This window comes from Haliotis cracherodii, unplaced genomic scaffold (assembly GCF_022045235.1).
Source record: "Haliotis cracherodii isolate W230 unplaced genomic scaffold, xgHalCrac1.p SCAF_3, whole genome shotgun sequence".
NCBI lineage: Eukaryota > Metazoa > Mollusca > Gastropoda > Lepetellida > Haliotidae > Haliotis > Haliotis cracherodii.
Genome location: NW_027266286.1, coordinates 64907558 through 64933177, shown reverse-complemented (window position 1 = coordinate 64933177; position 25620 = coordinate 64907558). Strand labels below are relative to the sequence as shown.

Sequence of the window (25620 nt, the reverse complement as noted above, 5' to 3'; positions counted from 1 at the left end):
AATACGCTACAGTTATTCATGGTAAATACGCTACAGTTATTCATGGTAAATACGCTACAGTTATTCATGGTATTTTAAAACTGTACACAGCTATTGTGTGGCTCTGTATTTGTTAGGTCACACAACACAGGAAAGAAGAGCATGCTATTTGCATTTTTGTGGTTGTTTTCCTTGCTTAATTTTCCAACCACTGCATGTTTTTCAGGATATTACAAAGACTCCACCTTATACAAATGGGTGTTGAAAAAGCCCAATGCAAACATTCTGGATGAATTGCTTTATAGCGACACTCATTCAAGAATTCATTGTTAAGAGTGCTATGTAAAACAACATTATTTCAGTCATGCTAACATTGAATAAAACGTCATTTCAATCATGCTAACATTGTTAAAAGCAACATTATTTCAGTCATGCTAACATTGTTAAAAGCAACATTATTTCAGTCATGCTAACATTGTTAAAAGCAACATTATTTCAGTCATGCTAACATTGTTAAAAGCAACATTATTTCAGTCATGCTAACATTGTATAAAGCAACATTATTTCAGTCAGGCTAACATTGTATAAAGCAACATTATTTCAGTCATGCTAACATTGTTAAAAGCAACATTATTTCAGTCATGCTAACATTGTATAAAGCAACATTATTTCAGTCAGGCTAACATTGTATAAAGCAACATTATTTCAGTCAGGCTAACATTGTATAAAGCAACATTATTTCAGTCATGCTAACATTGTATAAAGCAACATTATTTCAGTCATGCTAACATTGTATAAAGCAACATTATTTCAGTCATGCTAACATTGTATAAAGCAACATTATTTCAATCATGCTAACATTGTATAAAGCAACATTATTTCAGTCATGCTAACATTGTTAAAAGCAACATTATTTTAGTCATGCTAACATTGTATAAAGCAACATTATTTCAGTCATGCTAACATTGTATAAAACAACATTATTTCAGTCATGCTAACATTGTACAAAACGTCATTTCAATCATGCTAACATTGTTTAAAGCAACATTATTTCAGTCATGCTAACATTGTATAAAGCAACATTATTTCAGTCATGCTAACATTGTATAAAGCAACATTATTTCAGTCATGCTAACATTGTTTAAAGCAACATTATTTCAGTCATGCTAACATTGTATAAAACAACACTATTTCAGTCATGCTAACATTGTATAAAACAACACTATTTCAGTCATGCTAACATTGTATAAAACAACACTATTTCAATCATGCTAACATTAGATGGTACGCAAGTCCACGTCATTCACAGTATATTTATTACTACCACGATTTTAATCGCAGAATATATGTTCTTTTAATTCGGCTAAATTGACAATAATCGCCAACCACTGATGGGATGGTGTAAATCCTGCTGGGGTCCATGCAGTTAGCAAAAGTACTGTAAGTCCCCATGGACCCTAGCATGGTGATCTACCTTCAGTTGTTGGCTATCTATAGCCTGTTTTTATATTGTGTTGCAAAATGATAATATATTTTCACATGATCTCTAACTAGTTTTATGTAAATCTGTGATGTTCTAGTTATTATACTGCCCTTCGTCGGCGGAATTTTATACAGTTTAAAATATATTGTTGATGTCAAATTTTGTTTCGTCACTATATGGCTGAAATATTGCCGATGTGACGTTAAACTTTAACTCACTCACTCATACTAACATTATATAAAACAACATTCACTCAACCATACTAACATTGTTTAAAACAATATTCACCCACTCACAGTGTTGTTATATTGTACCCTGTGATAAATACATTGGGAGCTTGATGCAACCTAATATAGCTTAAAACTGGTATTTTTGTGATGTTGAAAACATTTCATGACATATGTTGCATGCCCATACCTGCACATCATGTGAAAGTAATTTTCTTTTCCGGTCTAAAGGTTGAAAGTAATTAAACAATAATCACAGGATATTATTAGCTGTCAATCAATTATTTTGTCTGCTAATGAGTCATTCCAGCATACTAATGTCTATCTGAATATTAATAGGCATATTAACATTAGGTTTCAAATTCATAAATCCTGCACACAACACAAACATGACTTTTTTACACACTGATGTTATCTGTAGGGTTCTGGGCCTTGTTCCTCAAAGCAATCTTAGCACTAGGATGATCGTAAGCCTATGTTAAAGTATAGGACTTACGATCACCTTAGCGCTAAGATCCCTTTGTGCAAGTGGGCCCTGGTCATGTATTAGGCATCAATTAGGAATGACAACGTATATCCATCCTATGTCTCCTTGATAGGTATGTCGTGCTGTAAACATAAGAATATACCCAAACTATCTTGTTCCTATAGGCAATGATATTTGTGAAGGGTATTCATCCTATATTACCTCACATTGTCTACTGGCCTGATTGCCATTGTCCTCTGTTCCATTCCAGCGAGCAAGGGGGCACGGGTGGCCCTGTCGTCTAAGGCGCCGTGATTCGCTGTGCAGAGTTGCGTCCCTTGGGCACGCCAGAAACTTTTCGGGTTCGCCCCGATTATGTTTCTAGGTTTGTCAGCACCATACCTGTGCTCATGGGTTTCACGGAAGTGGTAAATGTCTGAGACCTGCATCACTTTGGGCTTTCTTCCCACATTAATCTGACACGCCGCGATATAACTGTAATACTGTTAAAAGCGGCGTTAAACCCAACTCACTCACTCACTCACTCCAGCAAGCAATGTGAATGAAAGCTGTAAATGAAAAAATAATTTGATGTTCATGTGAGTCAATGTATTAGTAGCATGGTACGCTACATTATCATGGATAATGACGAAAAAAATGAACTTACTAACCTATTAAATATGTCATACTCATATTGTTTGTTGTTCCTTGTTCAACTTTTATGTTTATGACGCATCAGTTAGGATTGAGCGATGCTGATTTTCTTTTGGAACGGGTGGTCCAGTCATATAAGATGTTGCAATTCCCTGTGCGGAGTTGTGTCCCTTGCGCTCGCCAGGAAGCTATGATCATGGGTTTTAATCCTGGTTCACCCTGATTATGTTTCTAAGTTTGTCAGCACCATACCCGTGCTTGAGTCTTTCACCAACGTGGTTAACGTCTAAGACCTGAATCACTTTGGGCTTTCCTCCCACAAAACCACAAGACAGCATAGCTGAGCAGGCAACAATAGGCAGCTGAGTTGTTGTCATATAGCCTCCTGATAACCCGTTTGATTCATCAAGCTTTAGACACGAGTCAGGAACAGATCTGTCCTATATCCACACTAAACAAGTGAAACAACCCCTGATTCTTTCATTTTTCTATAGTAAAATATGTAATATGAAAAAATTGGATGTTCTTTAACTTCATTTGAGTACTAAGTTTTTGGAAGCATTTAGAAGTGATACACATAAGGAAGAGAATTTATGGATATCAACTTCTTTATTATGAGGATCAACATTTCGGAGTATGCTTACTCCTTCATCAGGTGAAGGATTGTTTGTTTGTTTGTTGTTTAACACCGCACTCAGCAATATTCCAGCTATATGACGGCGGTCTGTAAATAATCGAGTCTGGACCAGACAATCCAGTGATTGACATCATGAGCATCGATCCACGCAATTGGGATCGATGACATGCATCAACCAAGTCAGCGAGCCTGACCACCCGATCCCGTTAGTCGCCTTTTACGACAAGCATAGTCGCATTTTACGGCAAGTATGGGTTGCAGAAGACCTATTCTACCCCGGAATCTTCATGGGTCTCAGGTGAAGGAAGCGAAAACATGGTGTTCTCTTCCTTTGTTTCAGTATTATTATTATTCATGAGATATATACAACATACTGACAGACAATTAAATATGAATATAGTTACTGAAAGCATATGGCATGTATATGAAAGAGACTGACAGATGATAAACTTATCTACTGAATTAAAAACTTGTGTGCGCTTTGTTTAAGTCCACTACTCATGAACCTTGATTATTCATAGTCTCAAATAACTAAAATATTGCTGTGTGTTAAACAAACAAATAAACAAACAGCAATAACACTTGTCTGACTGAGACGATGTACATGTTGGTTGTCAGTATCAGATGAAAAGATGGCCAAATGTTGCCAGGAAGTAATTATGTAATGTTCAATAAATTTGAACTTGGGACGTTATCATATATCATTTATCATTTAATATATCGTGTTTGAACATGTAACTGTCCCAGGTGTGCATAACCGCATGGATTAAAATGGAATTACAGGTTTCATTTGGTGTGTGTTGTTCAACATTCTCGAATTAGGAGATAAACCTTTTCTCTCACTTAGTTTTACATGTAGCAGTTTATTTATTTTTACATGTATTTAGCAGTGTTTTATCAATGATCAGGGGGCACGGGTGGCCCAGTCGTCTAAGGCGCCGCGATTTGCTGTGCAGAGTTGCGTCCCTTGGGCACGCCAGAAACCTATGGTTGTGGGTTCGAATCCCGGTTCGCCCCGATTATGTTTCTAGGTTTGTCAGCACCATACCTGTGCTTGTGGGTTTCACCGAAGTGGTAAACGTCTGAGACCTGCATCACTTTGGGCTTTCCTCCCACATTAAGCTGACATGCTACGATATAACTGGAATAATGTTAAAAGCGACGGTAAACCCAACTCATTCACTCTCTCAGACCCGTCTGACCGCCTCCCTGATCTAGTGGTAGGAGTGTCTGCCCAGGAGAGTGGAATGTCCGGGGTTCGATCCCTGGCCGTGTCATACCATGAGACGTTAAAAGATGGTACTTGTTGTTACCCTGCCTGCTTGGCACAAAGGGGTTAGAACATGTACTGGTCGTGAGTGAGTTAGGACACCCAGGGGAGTGCTAGTTTGAAGAAACTGAGGTGGTAATTTTGATTCAAAATTCTTTTTAATGATGATGAGATTTACGATGATAGGCAGAATGTACTTGAATAAAGGTCTAGTCCCTACTGAACCATTTATGTACATACACGTACTTTGTCTTGGATCCGAGTATCATATTACAGCATTGTTCAATGAGTTTATGTTGCCGGTTTGTGCACTAATTTTCAATTACTTCCCAATTATATTTTTAATGGAGAAACCAATTGCAAATCATACATAAAGCTCAAGTGTTTAATTGGCTGTATCACATGTATCGCATTGCTTTGTCAGCTGGTGCTACACAGTTAGACTGCAAACTCAGCAACATTCCCAGTTCTGGGTCACTGCAACCTTGTGGAGGTCAGAGGTGAAGGTCAAGGCTGGCCACTACCTGTCAGCTGTAAGGAGGTGATGGCTGTGTCAAGGCAGTGGTGATGGGACTCTATCACACGTCGCCTCCACCTGCCACAACAGACTGCTAGTCACTGATACCGTCATACCTTTAGTCAGGCTACTCTAGCAATACTGGTCTGTCAGTGGTCCGCACTCAGCAGGGTTTTAAGATAAGAACTGAAATCATGATTATTTTTTTATATTTAACTTGTCAGCATTGCAAATAGGTTTAGATTAACATGAAACTGTGCCTGGGAGTGCTTTTAGCTTTCGTCATTCTTTTCAGAACAGTTATATTTGGGCTATAGGAGGGTGAGGGGGCTCTTGTCTCCTCTTCCTTCCTTTTTTTGCTACCGATTTATATTTTGTCAACATATTTCACAATGAGAATTTTGTTCAGCCCTGCATCTATGGACAAACATCGACATACATACAATGTATTTGCTGCGAAACCTGAATTTTTGAATCAGTGGAATGTATGCGTATGTTTAGATTTAATCATTGCTTTTTAGTTTTGTCTCTTGACTTGTCTATTGTGAATTTTCTGAATCAGTACCATTGATGACAAGCTCTCATCTCTTCTTTCCCAAACCCGCAACCACACCCCCAACCTGCAACCCCCCATTCCTGAGATACACTCCTACAGGCTTGTTATTGATATTTTATTTATCCCTATTCTGAAGAAACTATCCCCTTGTCAGAACGTTAACCTATCCCCTTGTCAGAACGTATGTATATATGTATGAGATGAAAATGCCATATATTGAATATTACCCAACCAGATGCTGACTCATTAATATACGTAGATATGATGTAAAGATAAATGTGTTTGTTTGTTGTTTAACACCGCACTCATTTCTAGACCTGCTGTGTGACAGTGGCCTGGAAATAATCGAGAATGGAACAGACAATCCAAGAGAAGCGAACAAGAGAAATATAGCTCTGGTGTTGATTTTAATGTTTTGGAATTGTTTATTTTTCAGCCCTGAACACCAATTTACTTTTTATATTTATTTTTCTATAAATAAGTCATGTCTAAGAATATTTTTACTGTTTCAGATGTGAAGAATGGCTTTAAGATGTCTACCCCGAAGCGTGAATGGGCCTGTTCCACAGAGAGCTCAGAACAAAGGCTGAACTGGATCAGTCTATTGGAGCAGGCAATCAGAGGGGGTTTGGAACACTGATCATATGGTGTTGTGTTATCAAGTCAGAAGTCAAAGTACAGCTTTAATTTTCAAATATTTTCCATATAAATTGTTATATAACGGCATTAAAGATGGCCGTTGACAGCAAATATTGTATACAATATCCTCTATCCCATGTGTAATTTCACTAAGGCAGTTTTATTCTACAGGTAATTTTACTTGACATTTAACAGATTTACCATTGCTTGTAGTTTATGCAGGGAAAGTGTCTTAGTACCTCTGCACTACCCTCAATAATGTTAACACAAAGGCAGACATTCCCAAATTTACATTTCCCTCAATGAACCTGCTCTCAATGGGACAACCATTTTATATTCATGGGGGGAGGTGAGGGTGGGATTGTTTTGAAAATAAGAATCTGTTACCGAAAATTCTGAAAAAAATCATTTGTCTTTATGTTTTTACAAAAGAAGAATTTGTTCATTTGTACGTAACTGATGTACTGAAAAATATGATGTAGTTTTCTTACTCCTATCAGAGATAAGAAATAGTGTGTTGAATTGAAGAAATATTCTGTCTCAAACAAGCCGGGAGGATCTAGTTGGCTCCGCGGTGTATATGGAGTGGATTGGAGTCTTCGTTTCAGAATATACTTAGTTGGCCGGGAATGTTTATTTGACTTTCGATGTTGAACAGGCCTGGATCTACACTGACACACATGTGGTCGCCACATTCTGTCAAATTTTTCAATATGTCTCTAATAAACCGTGCATCGATACAGAACGTGACTGGTAACACATTGACCAGGTTTGCTATTGAAGGCAACTACTACACGACAGGCTGTTTCTGTGTCCTTTTTCTGTCACATTGAAGAATAGGTTAGCACTAGCAAGGATATACCAGCAATATATTTTCCATAATATTTTATGATTGGACAAAATTCTCAGATTTAAGATTCCACTATAAATGTACATGTTTACCCATCCAGTTGTGAGTTTATTATGATAATGAACAATATATATTTTTTTTGTCTGGGAAATGTCAGACTAGGTAGATTATTATAGATGTTTTATTTGTTATAAGACAAATTTGTTAATCAGTTTTATTGTTATTTTTATGATGTACTTTGGACAATAATTTTGTATTGGATTGCTTTAAATCAAACATTTATCTTATTTTCAAATGATTGAGCATTTACCAGAGACACTAAGGTAACTGAAGGACCTATTATATACCAAATGATTGATACAGTATTATAACAATGTTCAACCAAGTTGGCAGATTGCTGCTGTTTGAGTTCTGTTTTAGTTATAATGTTTGTCTGCACTCACGTAGTAGCCTCACTTATACATAATATGTTTGCCAGTATTATTTTCTCCGACAGCTTTTTTCTGTTTGGTATGGTCTATAGTATATATGGTGAATCAGTGTTAATTGTATGCGCATATTGCAGTACGCAAACACAGAAACTTAGATATCACAGCAAAAGTACATACCATATTTGACGCAATAAGCGCCCAGGGCGCTCTCAAAATTAGAAATAGGGGGCTCTTATTAGAATATAATTTTGGTGAAATGGTTGAAGGATCGTAAATTTCGTGGTTTATGCTGATAGCCAGAAATGATACAAAAGAAAAGTCTGTGCGTATTATACACGACATATTTTTTTTCAAGAATTAATTGCCCGTAATTAAGGGTGCACATAACACACGAGTGCGTATTATACACGAATAAATAAGTCTTATGTACATGGATCAATCGGAAGGATGCTAATTGGGATTGTTCAAAAGCCAATATATTAGCAAATATCGCTGTGGCCGCTTATTAGAGCGGGGCGCTTATTACGTTGAATACGGTAATCTATTCAAAGGAAGTTAAGAACACCCTGTTTCTTTTCATGTGACTATAGTTGATGTGTCTTTGCCAGATTAACTATAGCCACATGAACAAATTAGGTGTTCATTAACTTCTTTTGTGATATATATACAGGCAAATGTTTTTCAGGATACAAATTGATGTTTCATGTTAAGTCATTTTTGTTATTTCTGTGAATCAGTCTGTCAAACATGAAGATATGACATACATCACATACTTACTAAACAACTGGCGTAAGTGAAGTTGTTCCACCATTCTGGACTGTGCCTGGATTGTTTCCAAGTTGGCAGCTCCCTACTCATGGTTTCATCGAAGTGGTATATCTAAGACCTGCATCCCCTCGGGCTTTTCTCTCACTGGGCTGTGGTGGGGTAGCCTAGTGGTTAAAACGTTCGATCGTCACGCTGAAGACACGGGTTCGATTCCCCACATGGGCACAATGTGTGAAGCCCATTTCTAGTGTCCCCTGCCGTGATATTGCTGGAATATTGCTAAAAGCAGAGTAAAACCTCACTCGCTCGCTCGCTCACTCACTCACTCACTCACTCACTCAAACACTCACTCAAACACTCAAACACTCACTCACTCACTCAAACACTCACTCAAACACTTTTCTCCCACATTAAGCTGACACACCTCTCATAACTGGAACTACTGTTAAAAGCAGAGTTGAACCTAAACACTCACTCACTTAAATAGATGCAGGGAAATACAACCCCAGATAAGTGTGATTTGCTTGGATCCGTAGGCGTTCCACTTTACTTATCACCATGTGATAGCTGATAATGGGAGGCGATTTATCTTCTGGGGGATCATATTCTGATTTGATGGATGTAGAATTCCAGTAGGCTAGATACATTAACTTGGTTGCAGTCGGTCATTTAGCATTGGACTTTTTCATTGAACTCGGCAGGAAATTGTTGTTTAAATTATGCAGTGATGAATAGCTATTCACTCTTAAAGCCTGCATGGGCGGATCCGGGATTTTGAAAACTAGAGTGCACACAATCCAGGTCACGAAGTCGGCAAATCTCATAGATCGACTGACGGCATGTAGCATCTAAAGGGTGGTGATGTAGATGTGTGGTTCATTCGTTCACTAATGGTGCCGGGCGGGGTTAGATTTTCCACACTGTTACAATGTGTGAAGCTTATTTCTGTATCCCCCCTCCGGGATATTGCTGGGATATTGTTAATAATGTGGAAAGCACCATCGCTAGGGAGGATGTACAATGAAGCCTGCCACAGACTGCAGCATTAGATAGAAACTAACAGTTATAGTCCACTGGTCCTGATGATAACATGTAGCAAAACCCTAAAAATGGACAATTTCTATTGGTGCTTATGATACCCTTATTTTGGGCAGTTTGGCAAGGACTACAGGGCCCACTTGCACAAAGCGATCTTAGCCCTACGACTGTCGTAAGCCTATGTTAAAGAATGGGAGCGCTAAGATCGTTTTGTGGAAGTGGACCCAGGACAAGTGCCAATTTCTAGCTGTGGACTGGGTCCTATTCATGTTTTGTTTACCACTGATGTCACCATACAGGGCAAGACATAATGGTCAACATTTGGGATTTGTATTCCTCTTCTAAAATAAAGTTCAGTTTTTGAGAAAAAATAATAAATGAACAAAAAACATTTGAAGAATGTTTTGAAATGACCTATTGCACTTGTTAGATGGAGGTTACCAATTGAGCCTATGATGATGGCTTGTGTATAATGGCCATGCACATACATTTAAATGTTTGTGGAGAGTGAGAGAGAGATTTTATGTATCGATTTTTGTTATGTATTTTGAAATGTTAAAGGGGGCGGTCAGGTAGCCTAGTGGTTAGAGCGTTCAAACGCCACGCCCAAGACCCGGGTTCGATTCCCGACATGGGTACAATGTGTGAAGCCCATTTCTGGTGTCCCCCGCCGTGATATTGCGGGAATATTGCTAAAAGCAGCATAAAACCATACTCACTCACTCACTGAAATGTTAAAGTGATACATTTATGTATCAGGTAGTGAGTTTCAAGAAGTCAACACATATAACCACTGAGGTACATCTGTGTTGTAAGTCTCCATCTGTGTGCCAGGCCTGCATGTGTGCAGTGAGACCCGTCTCGTCTGGTGGAGCTGCTGGCAACAGGTGTTAACAGATGCAGGTTTGAATTCCGTTGCACTTGTGTTGCTGTGTGCATCTGCCTCCCACCAAGCTATTCACATCAATAGTGTGTCAGCAGAGTGTCAGTGATGGTTTTGGTGTGTTTAGTCATGTCTTTAGGAAAACGGCTTTGTGTCTTTGTGTGCTCATTGACAAAAGAAACGCGAATACCATTTATGTATTCAGGGATGAAATCCTTGGATTCGCAAATTTTAGTGACCACAAATTTGTTAAAAATCTGATGGTTTCCCCCATACACACCCAAATTATGGACCAGGCTCCATTGCTAAGATGTTTCAGCTGAAGGGGAAAATATCCTTTCCCTGCGTGTTGGTTAATTTATGAAGAATTATTCTTATTCAATTAGAATTGGTTCGATGCACAAATGAACATGCTGGTATGTTGTGTGAACCATGCTCATGAACGCATCATGAACGTCATAGATCCATGACTCGAGATGCACCATTTGTCTCGTGCAGGATTAGCATGTCAGTTTTGAAAATAATGTGCAACATATTGTGATAGGATTGGTTGGTTGGTTTCTTGTTTTACGCTGCACTCAGCAATATTCCAGCAATATTGGTACACACTGGAAACATCTCTTCTTAACGTACATACTTCTCTATATGTTTCAATGGTTCGCGTTTCTTTTGGCAGTGAGTATATATGTGATGCTGCTGTATTGATGACCATAGTTTTGCTGTGTTCTGTCACCAAGGAAACTCAAACAGCAAGTTATTCTAACGGGCAGGCCAAGATGTAGTCTGTCTCCCAGCCCCTAAACAAGATTATTTTACCCTTCAACCCAACCCTTAGTGTAATGCTTTTGTAATGAATGAAGCAAGTCTAGACTTTCACAGGTCCAATCCCCCACCTTACTGGGGCTTCTTTTCAATTTAAATGACACAATGATAAACAATACAACAGTACTGACACCATTTGATAATCATACGTCTGACCTAAAAGGGCGGGGGTATGTAGTTATACCAAGGAAGTCTGTCCGTCCATCCATCCATCCATCCATCCATCCGAGGTCAAGGACATTCTTTGTGCGACCTATTACTTGAAAACTACTACAAAGATTCTTTTCAAACTTGGTGAACACTTTTTATCCCTATGGGAGAGGTGCAGTGTGAAGTTTGTTCAATATTTTGATTTTTTAAAAACAATACAGCTTTTTTTTTCTTCTTTTTTTTAACTTTATATATTTTACTTGAACATTTGTGCGAACTTGGTGAAAACTTTTTATCTGTATGGAAGAGGTGCAGAGTGAAGTTTGTTCAATATTTGGATTTTTTAAAAACAATACAGGTTTTTTTTTAACTGAATATATTTTACTTGAACATTTGTGCGAACTTGGTGAAAACTTTTTATCCCTATGGAAGAGGTGCAGTGTGAAGTTTGTTCAATGTAACATTTGTGCGACCTAAAACTTGAAAACTACTTCATGGATTCTTTTCCAATTGGGGGTCCAGTTTCTATACCAAAAGGAGTGGTGCAGTGTGAAGTTTATATTCTATATTTAGATTTTCTGATAAAAATACATCTTTTTGTCGTTTTTTACTTAATTATCTCTTCTTAAACATTTGTGAGACCTATAACTTTAGAACTACTGCATGGATTCTTTTCAAACTTAGGGAACAGTTTCCATACTGATAGAAGAGATGCAGTGCAAAGATTGATTTTGATATGTGTTTTTTCTGGAAAAAAATGATGTTTTTCATGTTGTGAACTTAGAATATATTTTTTTACTTCAACATTTGTGCGACATATAACTTAAAAACTACTTCTTGGATTCTTTTCCAGTAGGGGGTACCGTTTCTATACCAATAGGAGAGGTGCAGTGCAAAGTGTGATTTTGATAAGTGGATTTTCGGAGAAAATATTGCTTTTTTCATGTTTTAACTTAGAAATATGTTTTGAAATCAGTGGTACAAGGTAACCCTGCTCACTTTCTGTCTAGTTCCTGCCCAATTCAAGCAATATAAGATTGCTTCCTCCACATCTTATACAACAATAGCGAAACCATTAACTGTATATTCTTATATACCTTATTTGTTTCATTGTAGAATTAACATAGATGTTGTAAAAATATTTTGTGATAATTGTTATTTTGGCGAAGAAATAATCTGGTTCATTTCCCAGTGAAAAATATTTTCTTGAAATTGCTTTTAAAAACTCAGAGGCATCCAAACGTAATGTGTAATCTTGGTTATAGAGGGGACATAGGGCTTTATGTTAGCCAGCATGTCTGATGGTATGGAAGAGCCTTGTTCATTCTCGTGTGACTAGTGATATATAATCAGATATATATACAGTCAAGTCCCGTTAATCCGACACTGTTGGTTGCATATGATTATGTCGGATTAACGAGTATGTCGGATAAACGAAATTAGGTATTATCAACGTTCGTGATCGAAAATTGGACAACTACACGATAGATAACGATTCAAACATGTTGTAATAAAAAAGGAAAAAGGAAATATTCATATTGTTGTGTTACATTGTTCGCGGAATATGTTTTCTAATCATGCAACCTCTAAAGTTTAACACAAAACACAAAGTTTATCTCTGCAGCCGTTTAAATATGCAGCTACTCGCCGACTGGTCTCGCATCAAAACACGGGGCTGTGTACTACCGGGCAGATGACCATGGAGTACGCTGATCACCGTGTCGGATTAACGAGACTGATTAATGAGTGATTTCAGCAAATCGTTGCAATTTAGGTGTGTCGGAGTCGGAGTGCGAGACTGTCGGATTAACGGGTCTAAAAAGCACTGATTTAATCGGTTCCCATCATTTGTGTCGGATAAAGCCGATTGTCGGATTAACGAGTGTCGGATAAACGAGACTTGACTGTATGTAGGTAATATGATGCTTATTCCAAGTCAGTTATACCCTGTGTCCCAGCTGGTATTGGCTTGTTTATCTTCCACGATCAGTCTGTATACAGAGCAGTTTTACCATCCAACATGGACTGTTTTTTACTGCTGTAATAAGTCTTTATGTGACATTCAAATATTCAACTGATCTGAAAACGTAGAACACCTGTCACTTGAAATAATTGACTTATGCTGTTGTGAATATTTCAGACGATTCAGGTGAGCTTCAAAACCTTGTGGATATATTTTGTTTATAAGAAATATTTACCTATTTTCTGACATGTCGATACAGGTCAGTATATATCAGTATTCATGTTGGTCGAGGCAATTATTCTAACAGCTCTTGTACCGTGAAGATCCGGGGTAGAATAGGTCTTCAGCAACACATGCTTGTCGACTGTGCTTGTTGTAAAACTGCTCAACTGGCCTCAAACGGTATTAAAACACTCAGTCAGTGTTAATCGAGTCTGGACCAGACAGACCAGTCTCTGATACCACGAACAGCGACTTATGGCGCCGGTTACGATGACTAGTCACCCGCTGTCGTTTTGTCAGCGACCCGTGAAGATCCGGAGTAGAATAGGTCTTCAGCAACCCATTCTTGCCGTAAAAGGCGACTATGCATGGCGTAAAAGGCGACTAACAGGATCGGGTGGTCAGGCTTGCTGACTTGGTTGATGCATGTCATCGTATCCCAATTGTGTGGATGGATGCTCATGATGTCAGTCACTGGATTGTCTGGTCCAGACTCAATTTTTTTACAGAACGCTGTCATAATGCTGGAATATTGCCGAGTGCGGCGTTACACCCCCCCAAAAAAACTACATTGGTTTCAACGGCTAACCTGATTTGTTCAATTGTATGTTGTGAAATTTGTGTGCGTGTCTGCTTGCCGGGTATATGAATGCTGATATACTGTACCATCAATCAGGATGTATATATATATATATTTAAAATTAAAATAATTCAGGTGAGAAACAGAGCCTTAATATTCATCTTATATACTCTGAATTATGTAACATGTAATAAAGTATAAACTGTTTATCACCACAAATGTCGCTTTAAGAATGCAAATGTGAAACCAACATGACTGGAATATTACACACTAATGTACACCCTATATTACTTAACATATCACACTATCTGAAGAGGGGTATGGGTCATACAGTCATCAGAGGTACTTCTATTCTCTGTGCAGAGTTGTGTCCCTTGGGTATGTCAGAAACGTCTGTGACCTGCATCACTTCAGGCTTTACTCCCACAAGAAGCTGACACGCTGTGATATAACTGGAATACTGTACGAAGCGGCGTTAGACCCATGAAAATCCGGGGTAGAATAGGTCTTCAGTAACCCATGCTCACCGTAAAAGGCGACTGTGCTTGTCGTAAGAGGCATCCAACAGGATCGGGTGGTCTGGCTCGCTGACTTGGTTGATGTATGTCAGTGTACCCAAAATGCCTGGATCGATGCTCATGATGTCAATCACTGATTTGACTGATCCAGACTCGCTTATTTACAGACCGCCGTCATATAGCTGGAATATTGCTGAGTGTGGCAGTACACAACAAACAAACAAACAAACAAACAAACAAAAACACAAAGTGGCGTTAAGCGCCACTCACTTACGACTTCAAAGCCCTGTTTCAGAAACATCAAAGCCAACTTGATTGCAGTTTCCTACACTTGTGAAAGGTTCAGTTTGGTAGCCTAGTGGTTAAAGCGTTGGTTCCTCATGCCGAAGACCCGGGTTTGATTCCCAACATGGGTACAATGTTTGAAGCCCATTTCTGGTGCCCCCTGCCATGATATTGCTGGAATATTGCTAAAAGGGGCATAAAGTCAAACTCACTCACACTCACACTCCTAAACTTGTGGAATTCTTGTTTCAAACAATACCTGTTTCCAATTTTTAATTATACCATACCAAGATGCCATTGCCAAGATCAGTATTGTTTTTTCCAACAGCTGTGATAAATGTTATTATTCTACATGAGTTTATTCATTGTTGTGTAAGTGTCTATGTCATACTGATCATATACACAATGTTATATTGTTACAGGTTTTCAATGTGTTATGTGATCATATATACATATTTATTCAGGCATTATAATAGATTCCAGGAATTATTTGTAAGTTTTTTTTATTCTTCCTAGCTATGTACCTTTTAATGTAGATAAGACTAATAAACTGTCTCACTTGTTAACTGATGTTTTTGTCGTGATGTCACAGACACGTTTTATTTTATCATCGGCTCTGGCTTCTACAGGAGATACTACTTTCCTGATCACCAACTGGTCGACTGACACAAGTAATTTCAGGAGGTTTAATGTTCAAATCTAACCCGAGTCAATCTATTTTAGACAACTGTTTACTTAAAAGCAACCCAGTCACGATTGGAATTGGGCCCCGGAATTGATTCCCAGCAAGTTATGATTCTGCTAAGAAGTGATTTAAGGCTTAAAAAAGGAAATGTTTTTCAGGCATCGGTGCATCCTTTAAATCCTGAGTGTCAGAAATTGTCATTGCCAATAAAAAAAGTATTTTTTGCATTTCCCAGGTCCTATAAAGCAGACTGTTACCGGTATCCATGCTTGACAACAGGCAGGATGCTTGGTGGAATAAGGACATTTTCCTAATTCTTCACTTTTGAGAAAAATATGCCCCTTTTTCATAGCAGCCTTTTCGCATCGGTAATCTGACTCGGTGACTTGGTTGAATGCATGTCAACAACCCCCGACGACGTGGATCGTTGCTCGTTTCATCAATCAGCTGATTGTCTGGTCCAGATTCCATAATATTGTGGAGTACGTCTTCAGACAGCAAAGAAACTTAACAAAAAGACAAACTTCTTTGGCAGTGCTGTAGTTTGTGCAAGGTCAAAACGATCTCTGTTAGAGGTTTGGCTGATGTCACTTTGCAGTTGTGATATATGTGGAATAACATAAAAACATTTTTTTTTAGTTTTGTTCGCAACTTCGACATATAACCTCCACATTCCAGTTGTCATTGTTTTTCCTGTTTTCACATATCGTATGAAACGGACGTATATGCTTAAACTTTCCATGAGTAAAACCAGTTATGGTGCCAGTCAATTTTAAACATGGCAGCCAAGTTGAAAATGTCATTTTTGCCCTTTAGTAATTAAGCTATTTCTACATGCAGTTAGGGTTGACATATTCTTACTGATAAATTTTGTTTGCACAATTTGATTTTACCTAAGTTTTTCTTGTGTTGCAGCTTCTTTACACCCCCCTGGTGTAGAGGAGCTGCTTCTTTGAGTGGAAGGTCGGTGTTCGATCCCGGTTACTTTATTCCAAAAGACGGTATTTTTAGTAACCCTTCCTGGGGCTCGGGATTAAGGGGCTAAAACCAGGACTGGTCGGCTCGGAGTCTATCCTGTGTCTGAGTGGGGTATTCATGTTAAACTGCGACATAGTATCTCAATGGGCTAGAACTAAAAAACTGGCCTAAGGCCTGACACGGGCACACGCACGCACACACACACACACACACACACACGAGTTTTTATTTAAGTATAATAATTATATTATACATTTATGTTATATTATTAAGTTTGTACCGCACTTATCCAGCTATCTCCTCAAATGTGGTTTATTTGTTTCTTGACTGGTGGATCCATATGTATTCCAGTTAACAAAGTCAACTCCCTGAGGAATATACAAACCAAGCTGCCTACGGGAGCTAGAGGATTTTTACATCCACCTCACATATCGGGTACCCCGCTGGGTGAACAGAGGCACATTTGAACTAAGTCACTTGCCCAGGGTGACACCACACGTTTTGACAGTTGTGTTTCGGGTGTATGTACATCTGGTCGTCTACCATTGGATGAGTAGGTTTCTTTTGAGTGCACAGGGTGAATGTACTGTACACTAGGGGTAGTGACAATACTAAAGACCTTAAAACATTGTTGGTCCAGAGGCTGAATAACAACCTGGTCAAAAGCGGAGTACGATCTTAGCACCTGGCTCTTACTGGCCTGATGCTTTAAACCACTTGCCCACTCTTGCCATCTTGACTGCGATGTTAAACCCCACTTCACCTCGCCTCTCCTCTGACATCTCTAGATTTATGAAGCTGACATTTTATGTCTGGGATCCCAGCATTGACATCTCTTTGAGATGCTCACAAGATTCTAAAGCGTATCAGTCACATAAAAAAATATATTATTATTCCTCTATTTAAGTTAAGAATCTTTGAATTTCTTTGGTTAATCCATATCACAGGACTTAACAATGAAAACTTCTAAACAAAGGTTTGTTAAAATCATGTGACTGACACTGACCTTGAAAACTGACTGTCACATGATCACTATTGACTCTGCAAGGAATCAATGTGATGTCAACCTGTGGGAGGACACGGTTTGCTAACCATTCTTTCAGAAAGGCAAAATTTAGCACTTTATAACTGAATTTTGGTGTAAGGAAACAATTGATTACCCTTATTATTATTTGGATAATATTCACCCATTGTTTAGTCATTAAGCAGCCCAGTGTAAATGGCCACAGCTCTGGAATGCTGGAATGTCATTGAAATACTTTCATCAAATAGTCAAATTCTCTCTCAGGGTCATACACTCAAAAATCTATTATATTCACAATAACTCAAGAAGTGGTCCTTGCAGTTGGGTGCAATTTGGTCCATATCCTCAGAGTTGGGCGTTTTGAGTGACCTTCATTGAAGGTCAAGGTCACTTGTCATTCTTAAGGTCGTTCTTCTTAATGTGCTGCACCAACCTGTGTCTGTGTGACACCATTGTAAGCGTTAGACCCATGTTCTCAAGCATGTGATTGGCTGACATGGAGGGTCAAGGTTATGCAACAGGAAACACAAATACCTCATGAGGTGGCAAGAAGCACAGGACTTCCCCATTTAGATTTGCCTGGCATTGGGCATGTATTTTCCAAAACCGGAAGTGATGTCATTACGCTAGAAGTCATTATTTTTGGAGAGCTAAAGGGACAGGGCTGAGTTGACCTGCATTTGACAACATTAGGGATCACGGGTGAATTTCGAAATATACTGCGTCTAGTTTCTGCATTTATTATTTTGTTTTTTGATATACAGTAATTATGTGGCAGGACAAACAATATGTGAGGTTCTGTTGTGCCCTGTTATATTTGTCACAACCTTTGAGCTTTATGTACTGGTGTGGCCGCCACTAGTGCGATAGAGTCACGAAGAACATGAAATGTTGCACAAGGGCCGATCCAGTATTTTTTTTTAAAGGGTCCGAAATATCGAAATTCTCTCCCAGATAATTTTGCTGCCTACAACATACTACATTTGGTTTTCAAAAGGGGGGTCTGGACCCCCTCTAGATCCGCCTTTTCACAACCTTCTAATCCTTCATTCTCCACTGGGGCCCAGGTAGCCCAGATGTCTAACGCACCACAATGCACTGTGCAGAATTGTTTCCCTTAGACCTGCCAGAAACATGATCTTGGGTTTAAATCCCAGATTTATAATCGTTTGGTGTCTTTGTTTGTCAGCACCGTATCCATGTACGTAGTGCTAAACAAATGCTGTTCAAAGGGGTCTTAATCCCAACTCAGTCACTCCTCCTACACTCCTCCTTCCATCCAGTATTTGCTTGGTCAACTGGAGAGAGGAACTGCAAGCATCCTACCAAAAGACGGCATGGTGCCTCTGAGGCTGTCACTATAAAACCAACATTTATCCAGTCAAATACAAGCACAGGACACACATGCACACACAGAAAACTCCATGCACACCCATTTTCCTCGAGGCAAGGGCGCTCAATGACTATAAGAGTCCAGTGTCCATCCTTGCCGAATGAGGTTGGAATTTCCAGGCTACAATGGCAATACACAATAGTAGGGCTGGGACGGGTAATTCGGGAACTCGGGTCGGGTTGGTCCTGAGTAGGACTCAGGTACCCACAGGACTACCCGGACCCGTGGTTAGTCACGTGATATATTGTTTAATGACAAAAAAATATCTAAAACTCTGTGGTTACACCACAAGTCACTAATGTTCCCATTTCTTTCTGACAATGCACCCATTCCTTTTGACTTTTATATGTTTGAATAAAGATAATCTTCAGTCAACGTCAGTGGATGCATGACCAGATCGTTTTATACGTGTATCTAAATACATTTTGTCCAGGGCAATGGTCAAACTATTCACCAATCGGATATTTTGTATCTATCTCGTTGAGACCTGCAGCGGGTTACCGGGTAGGGTAGGGTAATAGGGGGGTAGGTACCCGGGTAGTAAATTTGGACTCGTCCCAGTCCTACACAGTAGAGTGGAAGTAGAATATTAAATGACAGTATATGATATGATGGCAGTGGTCAGTATCAAATACAAAAATACATTGGTGATAGCAAAAGTCAGTGATAATAGTACATTCACCTAGCGGCGACAGTGGTCAAGCTTCCGGGACAGGCCTGGGGGCAGGGATTCAGGGGAGAAGAGTGATCCACACACGAAAAGTGTGAGAGATACCTAAACTACTAAACTAACTCTCTCTCTCTCTCTCTCTCTCTCTCTCTCTCTCTCTCTCTCTCTCTCTATATATATATATATATATATATATATATATATATACTAGCCACTGGAAACTTCTACACAGTGCCCTCTTCAGTCCAGCGGCACTGGAACATGCCACGTACACACTATGACAGTCCGCGGTAACCGGAAGTTTACACACCACACTAGCATCTAAATATAGTAACTTTCTTACGTTTGCTTACATCAAATGGCACTACATTCCTGACGACTAATGACTGCCCAAATACATTACAATGAGCGTCTACCGAATCTACAACTATTCTTCAACATAAAAACAGACTGCCATATAACAATGCCTAGATCGTTACACGATTTTGATTGGACCATGCACAGATTCGTTACACAAGCCCAAATGTAACTCCGGAATTCCAGCCTATTTCGTCAATGGTGGAAACTGCACTGTTATAGTCAGTTAACTTCCTTGCCTCGGGAAGATGTGTACACCTCATCTCATTAGTTGCTTGTCCTTCCGGTATCCTTGATTTGTCCCACTGACCCTTCCTTCATCCTCCATTGGCAAGTCTTCGTCACGAAACTGCCCATTCTTAATAATAGTGGGATGTGGTAGTACAGTAGTTAAAGTGTTCACTTGTCACACTGAAGACACAGGTTCGACCCCCACGCCCCCACCACCACCACACACACACGCACACACGCACACACACACACACACGCACACCTACACGCACACACGCACACACCTACACGCGCGAGTTCTACGTGTGCAGTCAATATCTGGTGTTTAAAAATAGGGTAAGATGTTGTCCAATTAGCGGTCCATACTTTTTGATACGAAATTGAATGGGCCAGTTTTTATATGTCCACAGAGCAATCAAGGTACAACATATGCGTTAACCTATCAAGGAGCTAAAAAAACCTATCCTAAACATGCCCCTTGCAACCTTTTCACACATCAATATCATAAGGACTTCCTGATTGTGCCAAACTTTTTATCTGAATGAGCCGAACTTTAGCTCAATTTAGTGATTGAGTGAGTGAGTGATTTGGGTTTAACGCCGCTTTTAACAGTATTCCAGTTATATCACGGCGTGTCAGCCTAATGTGGGAGAAAAGCCCGAAGTGATGCAGGTCTCAGACGTTTACCACTTCGGTGAAACCCACGAGCACGGGTATGGTGCTGACAAACCTAGAAACATAATCGGGGCGAACCGGGATTCGAACCCACAATCATAGGTTTCTGGCGTGCCCAAGAGACCAACTCCGTACAGCAAATCGCGGCGCCTTAGACGACTGGGCCACCCGTGCCCCCAATTCAGTGATCGGTACCAATATATGTAAGTAATAAAAGAATGGGAAAAGCAATACCATAACAAACCGTTGAGGTCCCAATAGGCTGAGATGAAAATATGATTATTTTGTTTATGTATTTCTTCGACAAATAAGTGAATCCCACTAGAGTATAATCAATGTTAGGCTCCGCCGTGTCGGCAACCAGAAAGCTTGGAACTGCGATTCAGTTGGTGTTGGAGAGCCAAGCTCGCTTCAGCGAAACTCTATTCCCAGGTCCCTTGGGGGCGTCTGCGAGGAAGGGGTGATTAATTCGAGAGGGCACGTGCGTCGACGAGTGGAAGATGCCGCCAGGGGGCGCTGGTCATGCTGACATTATTCGAGGCGACCGTGCAGGGTTCTCTGGGGAATGCAGAATAAACGTGGTGCTTGTCGAAAACATAACACGGGATTGCATTAACAAGACTTTTCCATTTGATTGACTTGCTGGGGCGACTGCGAGAATCCGTGGACACTGAGGCAGCTACATGACTAGTGAGTAAGTGAGTTGGGTTAAACGCCGCTTTTAACAGTATTCCAGTTATATCGCGGCGTGTCAGCTTAATGTTGGAGGAAAGCCCGACGTGATGCAGGTCTCAGACGTTTACCACTTCGGTGAAGCCCACGAGCACGGGCATGGTGCTGACAAACCTAGAAACATTATCGGGGCGAACCAGGATTCGAACCCACAATCATAGGTTTCTGGCGTGCCCAAAGGACAGCGAATCGCGGCGCCTTAGACGACTGGGCCACCCGTGCCCCCAGCGACATGACTAACTATTGTATGAAATATTTACAACGGTAGAGCTTTTTAAATCTAGGTTAGATATGTTCCATTGGGAGATCACTATGAAATGATCACAAAAAATATCTGCAATTTCATTCGCAAAATGTACAGGCAAAGAAAATCTGCTTCTCCTCTCTACAAATATAATCATAGCAATATTTGTTTTCTATTGTGTGTGTGTCAATGTTTTTAATTGTTTATGTACAATAAATCTTCTTCTTGTTCTTCTTTTATGTACTGAGTGAGTGAATATTACCTAAGGCTGGATAAGCAATTATCGCGATGAGGTCTATTGTCTTGAATATGGCATGTGAAGTGAATGAAGATACATCTTAGATAGACTGAGAACAATGAGGAATATAGTTTTGTCACATTCCAGAAAGTAAACGGTTACTCTATGATGTTTGTCCATGAAAGTTGTCACTTTTTCTTTATACCCCGTGGCGATTCCTAGACGAAAATTGTCTAGTCATGGAACTGTCTGGCCCCAAGGTATACTGTCTGGTCACAAAGGATATTGTCTGGCCACAAGGAATACTGTCTATTCACAAGGAATACTGTCTGGTCACAAGGAATACTGTCTATTCACAAGGAATACTGTCTGGCCACAAGGAATACTGTCTATGCACAAGGAATACTGTCCGGCCACAAGGAATACTGTCTATTCACAAGGAATACTGTCTGGTCACAAAGGATACTGTCTGGCCACAAGGAATACTGTCTATTCACAAGGAATACTGTCTGGTCACAAGGAATACTGTCTGGTCACAAGGAATACTGTCTGGCCACAAGGAATACTGTCCGGCCACAAGGAAAACTGTCTGGCCACAGGGAATACTGTCTGGCCACAAGGAATAATGTCTGTTCACAGGGAATACTGGCTGGCCACAAGGAATACTGGCTGGCCACAAGGAATACTGTCTATTCAAAAGGAATACTTTCTGGCCACAAAGAATACTGTCTATTGACAAGGAATACTGTCTGGCCACAAGGAATACTGTCTGGCCACAAGGAATACTGTCTATTCAAAAGGAATACTGTCTGGCCACAAGGAATACTGTCTATTCAAAAGGAATACTGTCTATTCACAAGGAATACTGTCTGGCCACAAGGAATACTGTCTATTCAAAAGGAATACTGTCTGGCCACAAGGAATACTGTCTGGCCACAAGGAATACTGTCTATTTACAGGGAATACTGTCTGGTCACAAGGAATAATGTCTGTTCACAGGGAATACTGTCTGGCCACAGGGAATACTGTCTATTCACAAAGAATACTGTCTGACCACAAGGAATACTGTCTATTCACAGGGAATACTGTCTGGCCACAAGGAATATTGTCTATTCACATGGAATACTGTCTGGCCACAAGGAATACTGTCTTGCCACAAGGAATAATGTCTATTCACAAGGAATAATGTCTATTCACAAAGAATACTGTCTGGCCACAAGGAATACTGTCTGGCTACAAGGAATACTGTCTGACCACAAAGAATACTGTCTATTCACAAAGAAAACTGTCTGGCCACAAGGAATATTGTCTGTTCACAGGGAATACTGTCTGGCCACAAGGAATACTGTCTGGCCACAAGGAATACCGTCTGGCCACAAGGTACGACCTGGCTCAAGCAGTCATAACCGGCACATTGGGTCGTTCCCTTCACATGCTATCAAACACTTGCTGTTTGAGGCAGACTCTATTATGTTAGAAAGCCTCGGTATTGTCTGATATTCTTCAATCTGTATCCCTTGTAATGTGAGATTTGCATCAAGGATGTTTTCATTGACTTGATTTTTCCATCACAAGGGATAAATATTTCAAAGGATCGTCTCTCAACGATCTTCAGTTGCACGGCACTAATTTAATGGTGATACGTTTGTTATTAATCATACACAATCAATTTATAAAATGATGTTCGTGGCTGTGTTTACAAAGGGGGTTAAAGAAGTGTAATCGCATTGCGACAACCAATGCAAGTAGCAGACGTACCGGGTTTTTGACAGGAAGTTTTATGATTCAAAAGTTTGTAAGTATTCTAGTCACAAAAATGCCTGAAATATTGTCGAAATTACTATGCATTATACATACACCAAATGTAGACTTCCTGATTTTGTATATACCGCCGTGATGTAGGTGGAATATTACTGACTGTGGCGTTAAAACAAACTAAATCAGTCTGTTCTTACACGAAACTTTATGTGTTTGTTTGTAACATTCTGGCTATATGACGGTGGTCTGTAAATAATCGAGTTTGGACCACACAATTCAGTGATTGACATAAGCATCGATCCACGCAATTGGGATACGATGACAAGCATCAACCAGCGAGCCTGACCTCCCGAACCCGTTAGTCGCCTTTTAGGACAAGCATGGGTTCCTGAAGACCTATTCTAACCCGGATGTTCACGAGTCCACGAAACTAAGCTGCAATATTGTTAGCCTTAACTCTGCTCACTCACTCATTCTGGTGGGCTACACCGAAGAAAAAGTATCTGAACAGATGTTCCAAAGATAATTGAGATGAATTGTATCTTGGCAACCTAACATGTCTTTCCCGAATAGCTCTCAAACTGTCCATCCTGCTTCTCGCTGATTCCTTTGTACCACTCACTAATGCAAAGTACCACGTACTCAGCGCCACCTTCAGTGGATGTACACCAACAGAAATTCTCCCATTTGCATCAATTGGTAATCAATCAGTGCTCAAAACTATCCAATCACGGTAATGTTGGTTTATCGGGGTCTAGTGTTTCCAAATCAGTACCTGGGATGTAGTTGTTAGGTAGCTGTTTGTCGACTGTGGTGATAAGGCAGAGCGGAGGCTGGAACCAAAGCAATCCCGCATTAGCCCGTGATTGCGGCCTCTACGGTGATGTTGGAGTGTGATAACTCAACAGTGTCGTTCCTGCTTGGCTAGGAGTCGGCAGGCGACGAGAGTGCTCCTCCAATGTGCCAGAACGCCCAAGCCCTTGTAATAAAGTTACTCCTGAGTCGATAGACATTGATTTCCTAATTTGGTGCTTTTATGCCCATTTCACTTTCCGCGATTGTTTTCGAGATTGAATTATGTCTGTGTGACTCGCGTTTAAACACGATGTCGTCTGCTAGCAGCAGAGAATGGTGTTATTGGTGCTATCTGTGGCTGTTAAATGTCCGAGGGGCTATCTGTGGGTACCGGCCAGCCGGAGGCCCGGTCAGCGTATGGGTAATCTAACCTGGTATCGATGGTGTTGTTTGCCAGATTGGCTCTCGGTTTGGCTGGCTCGCCTAAAGAACAAGTTCGTCTGCTCAATATGACATCGATCCCCTGCCACCTGTACAGACGATGAGAATGGCGGGGCTTGTGAAATAGTGTAAGTTCAAAATTGTTGTGTGTTATCCGGGGGCGAAGAGAAATATCTAGTCTGACCATTGTGTCTGCGATAGACTCCTACACTGTACCACTATTTCTGGCCTCTCTGATTGAGACTCCTACACTGTACCACTATTCCTGGCCTCTCTGATAGAGACTCCTACACCGTACCACTATTCCTGGCCTCTCTGATAGAGACTCCTACACTGTACCACTATTTCTGGCCTCTCTGATAGAGACTCCTACACCTTACCACTATTCCTGGCCTCTCTGATAGAGACTCCTACACCGTACCACTATTCCTGGCCTCTCTGATAGAGACTCCTACACTGTA

The 25620-nt window shown here is 40.1% G+C and overlaps 1 protein-coding gene across 1 annotated transcript in view; it reads left to right on the top strand.

The window, feature by feature from the left end:
* The window catches only part of LOC139474744 (epithelial cell-transforming sequence 2 oncogene-like), a 68866-nt gene extending 62407 nt beyond the window's left edge, over nt 1–6459 (top strand). Inside the window, exon 25 of the mRNA XM_071257862.1 lies at nt 6302–6459. Within this exon, the coding sequence (XP_071113963.1) occupies nt 6302–6429 (128 nt within the window). The 3' untranslated portion in view covers nt 6430–6459. The remainder of the gene's footprint in view (nt 1–6301) is intronic.
* The last annotated feature ends 19161 nt before the right edge of the window (nt 6460–25620 follow it).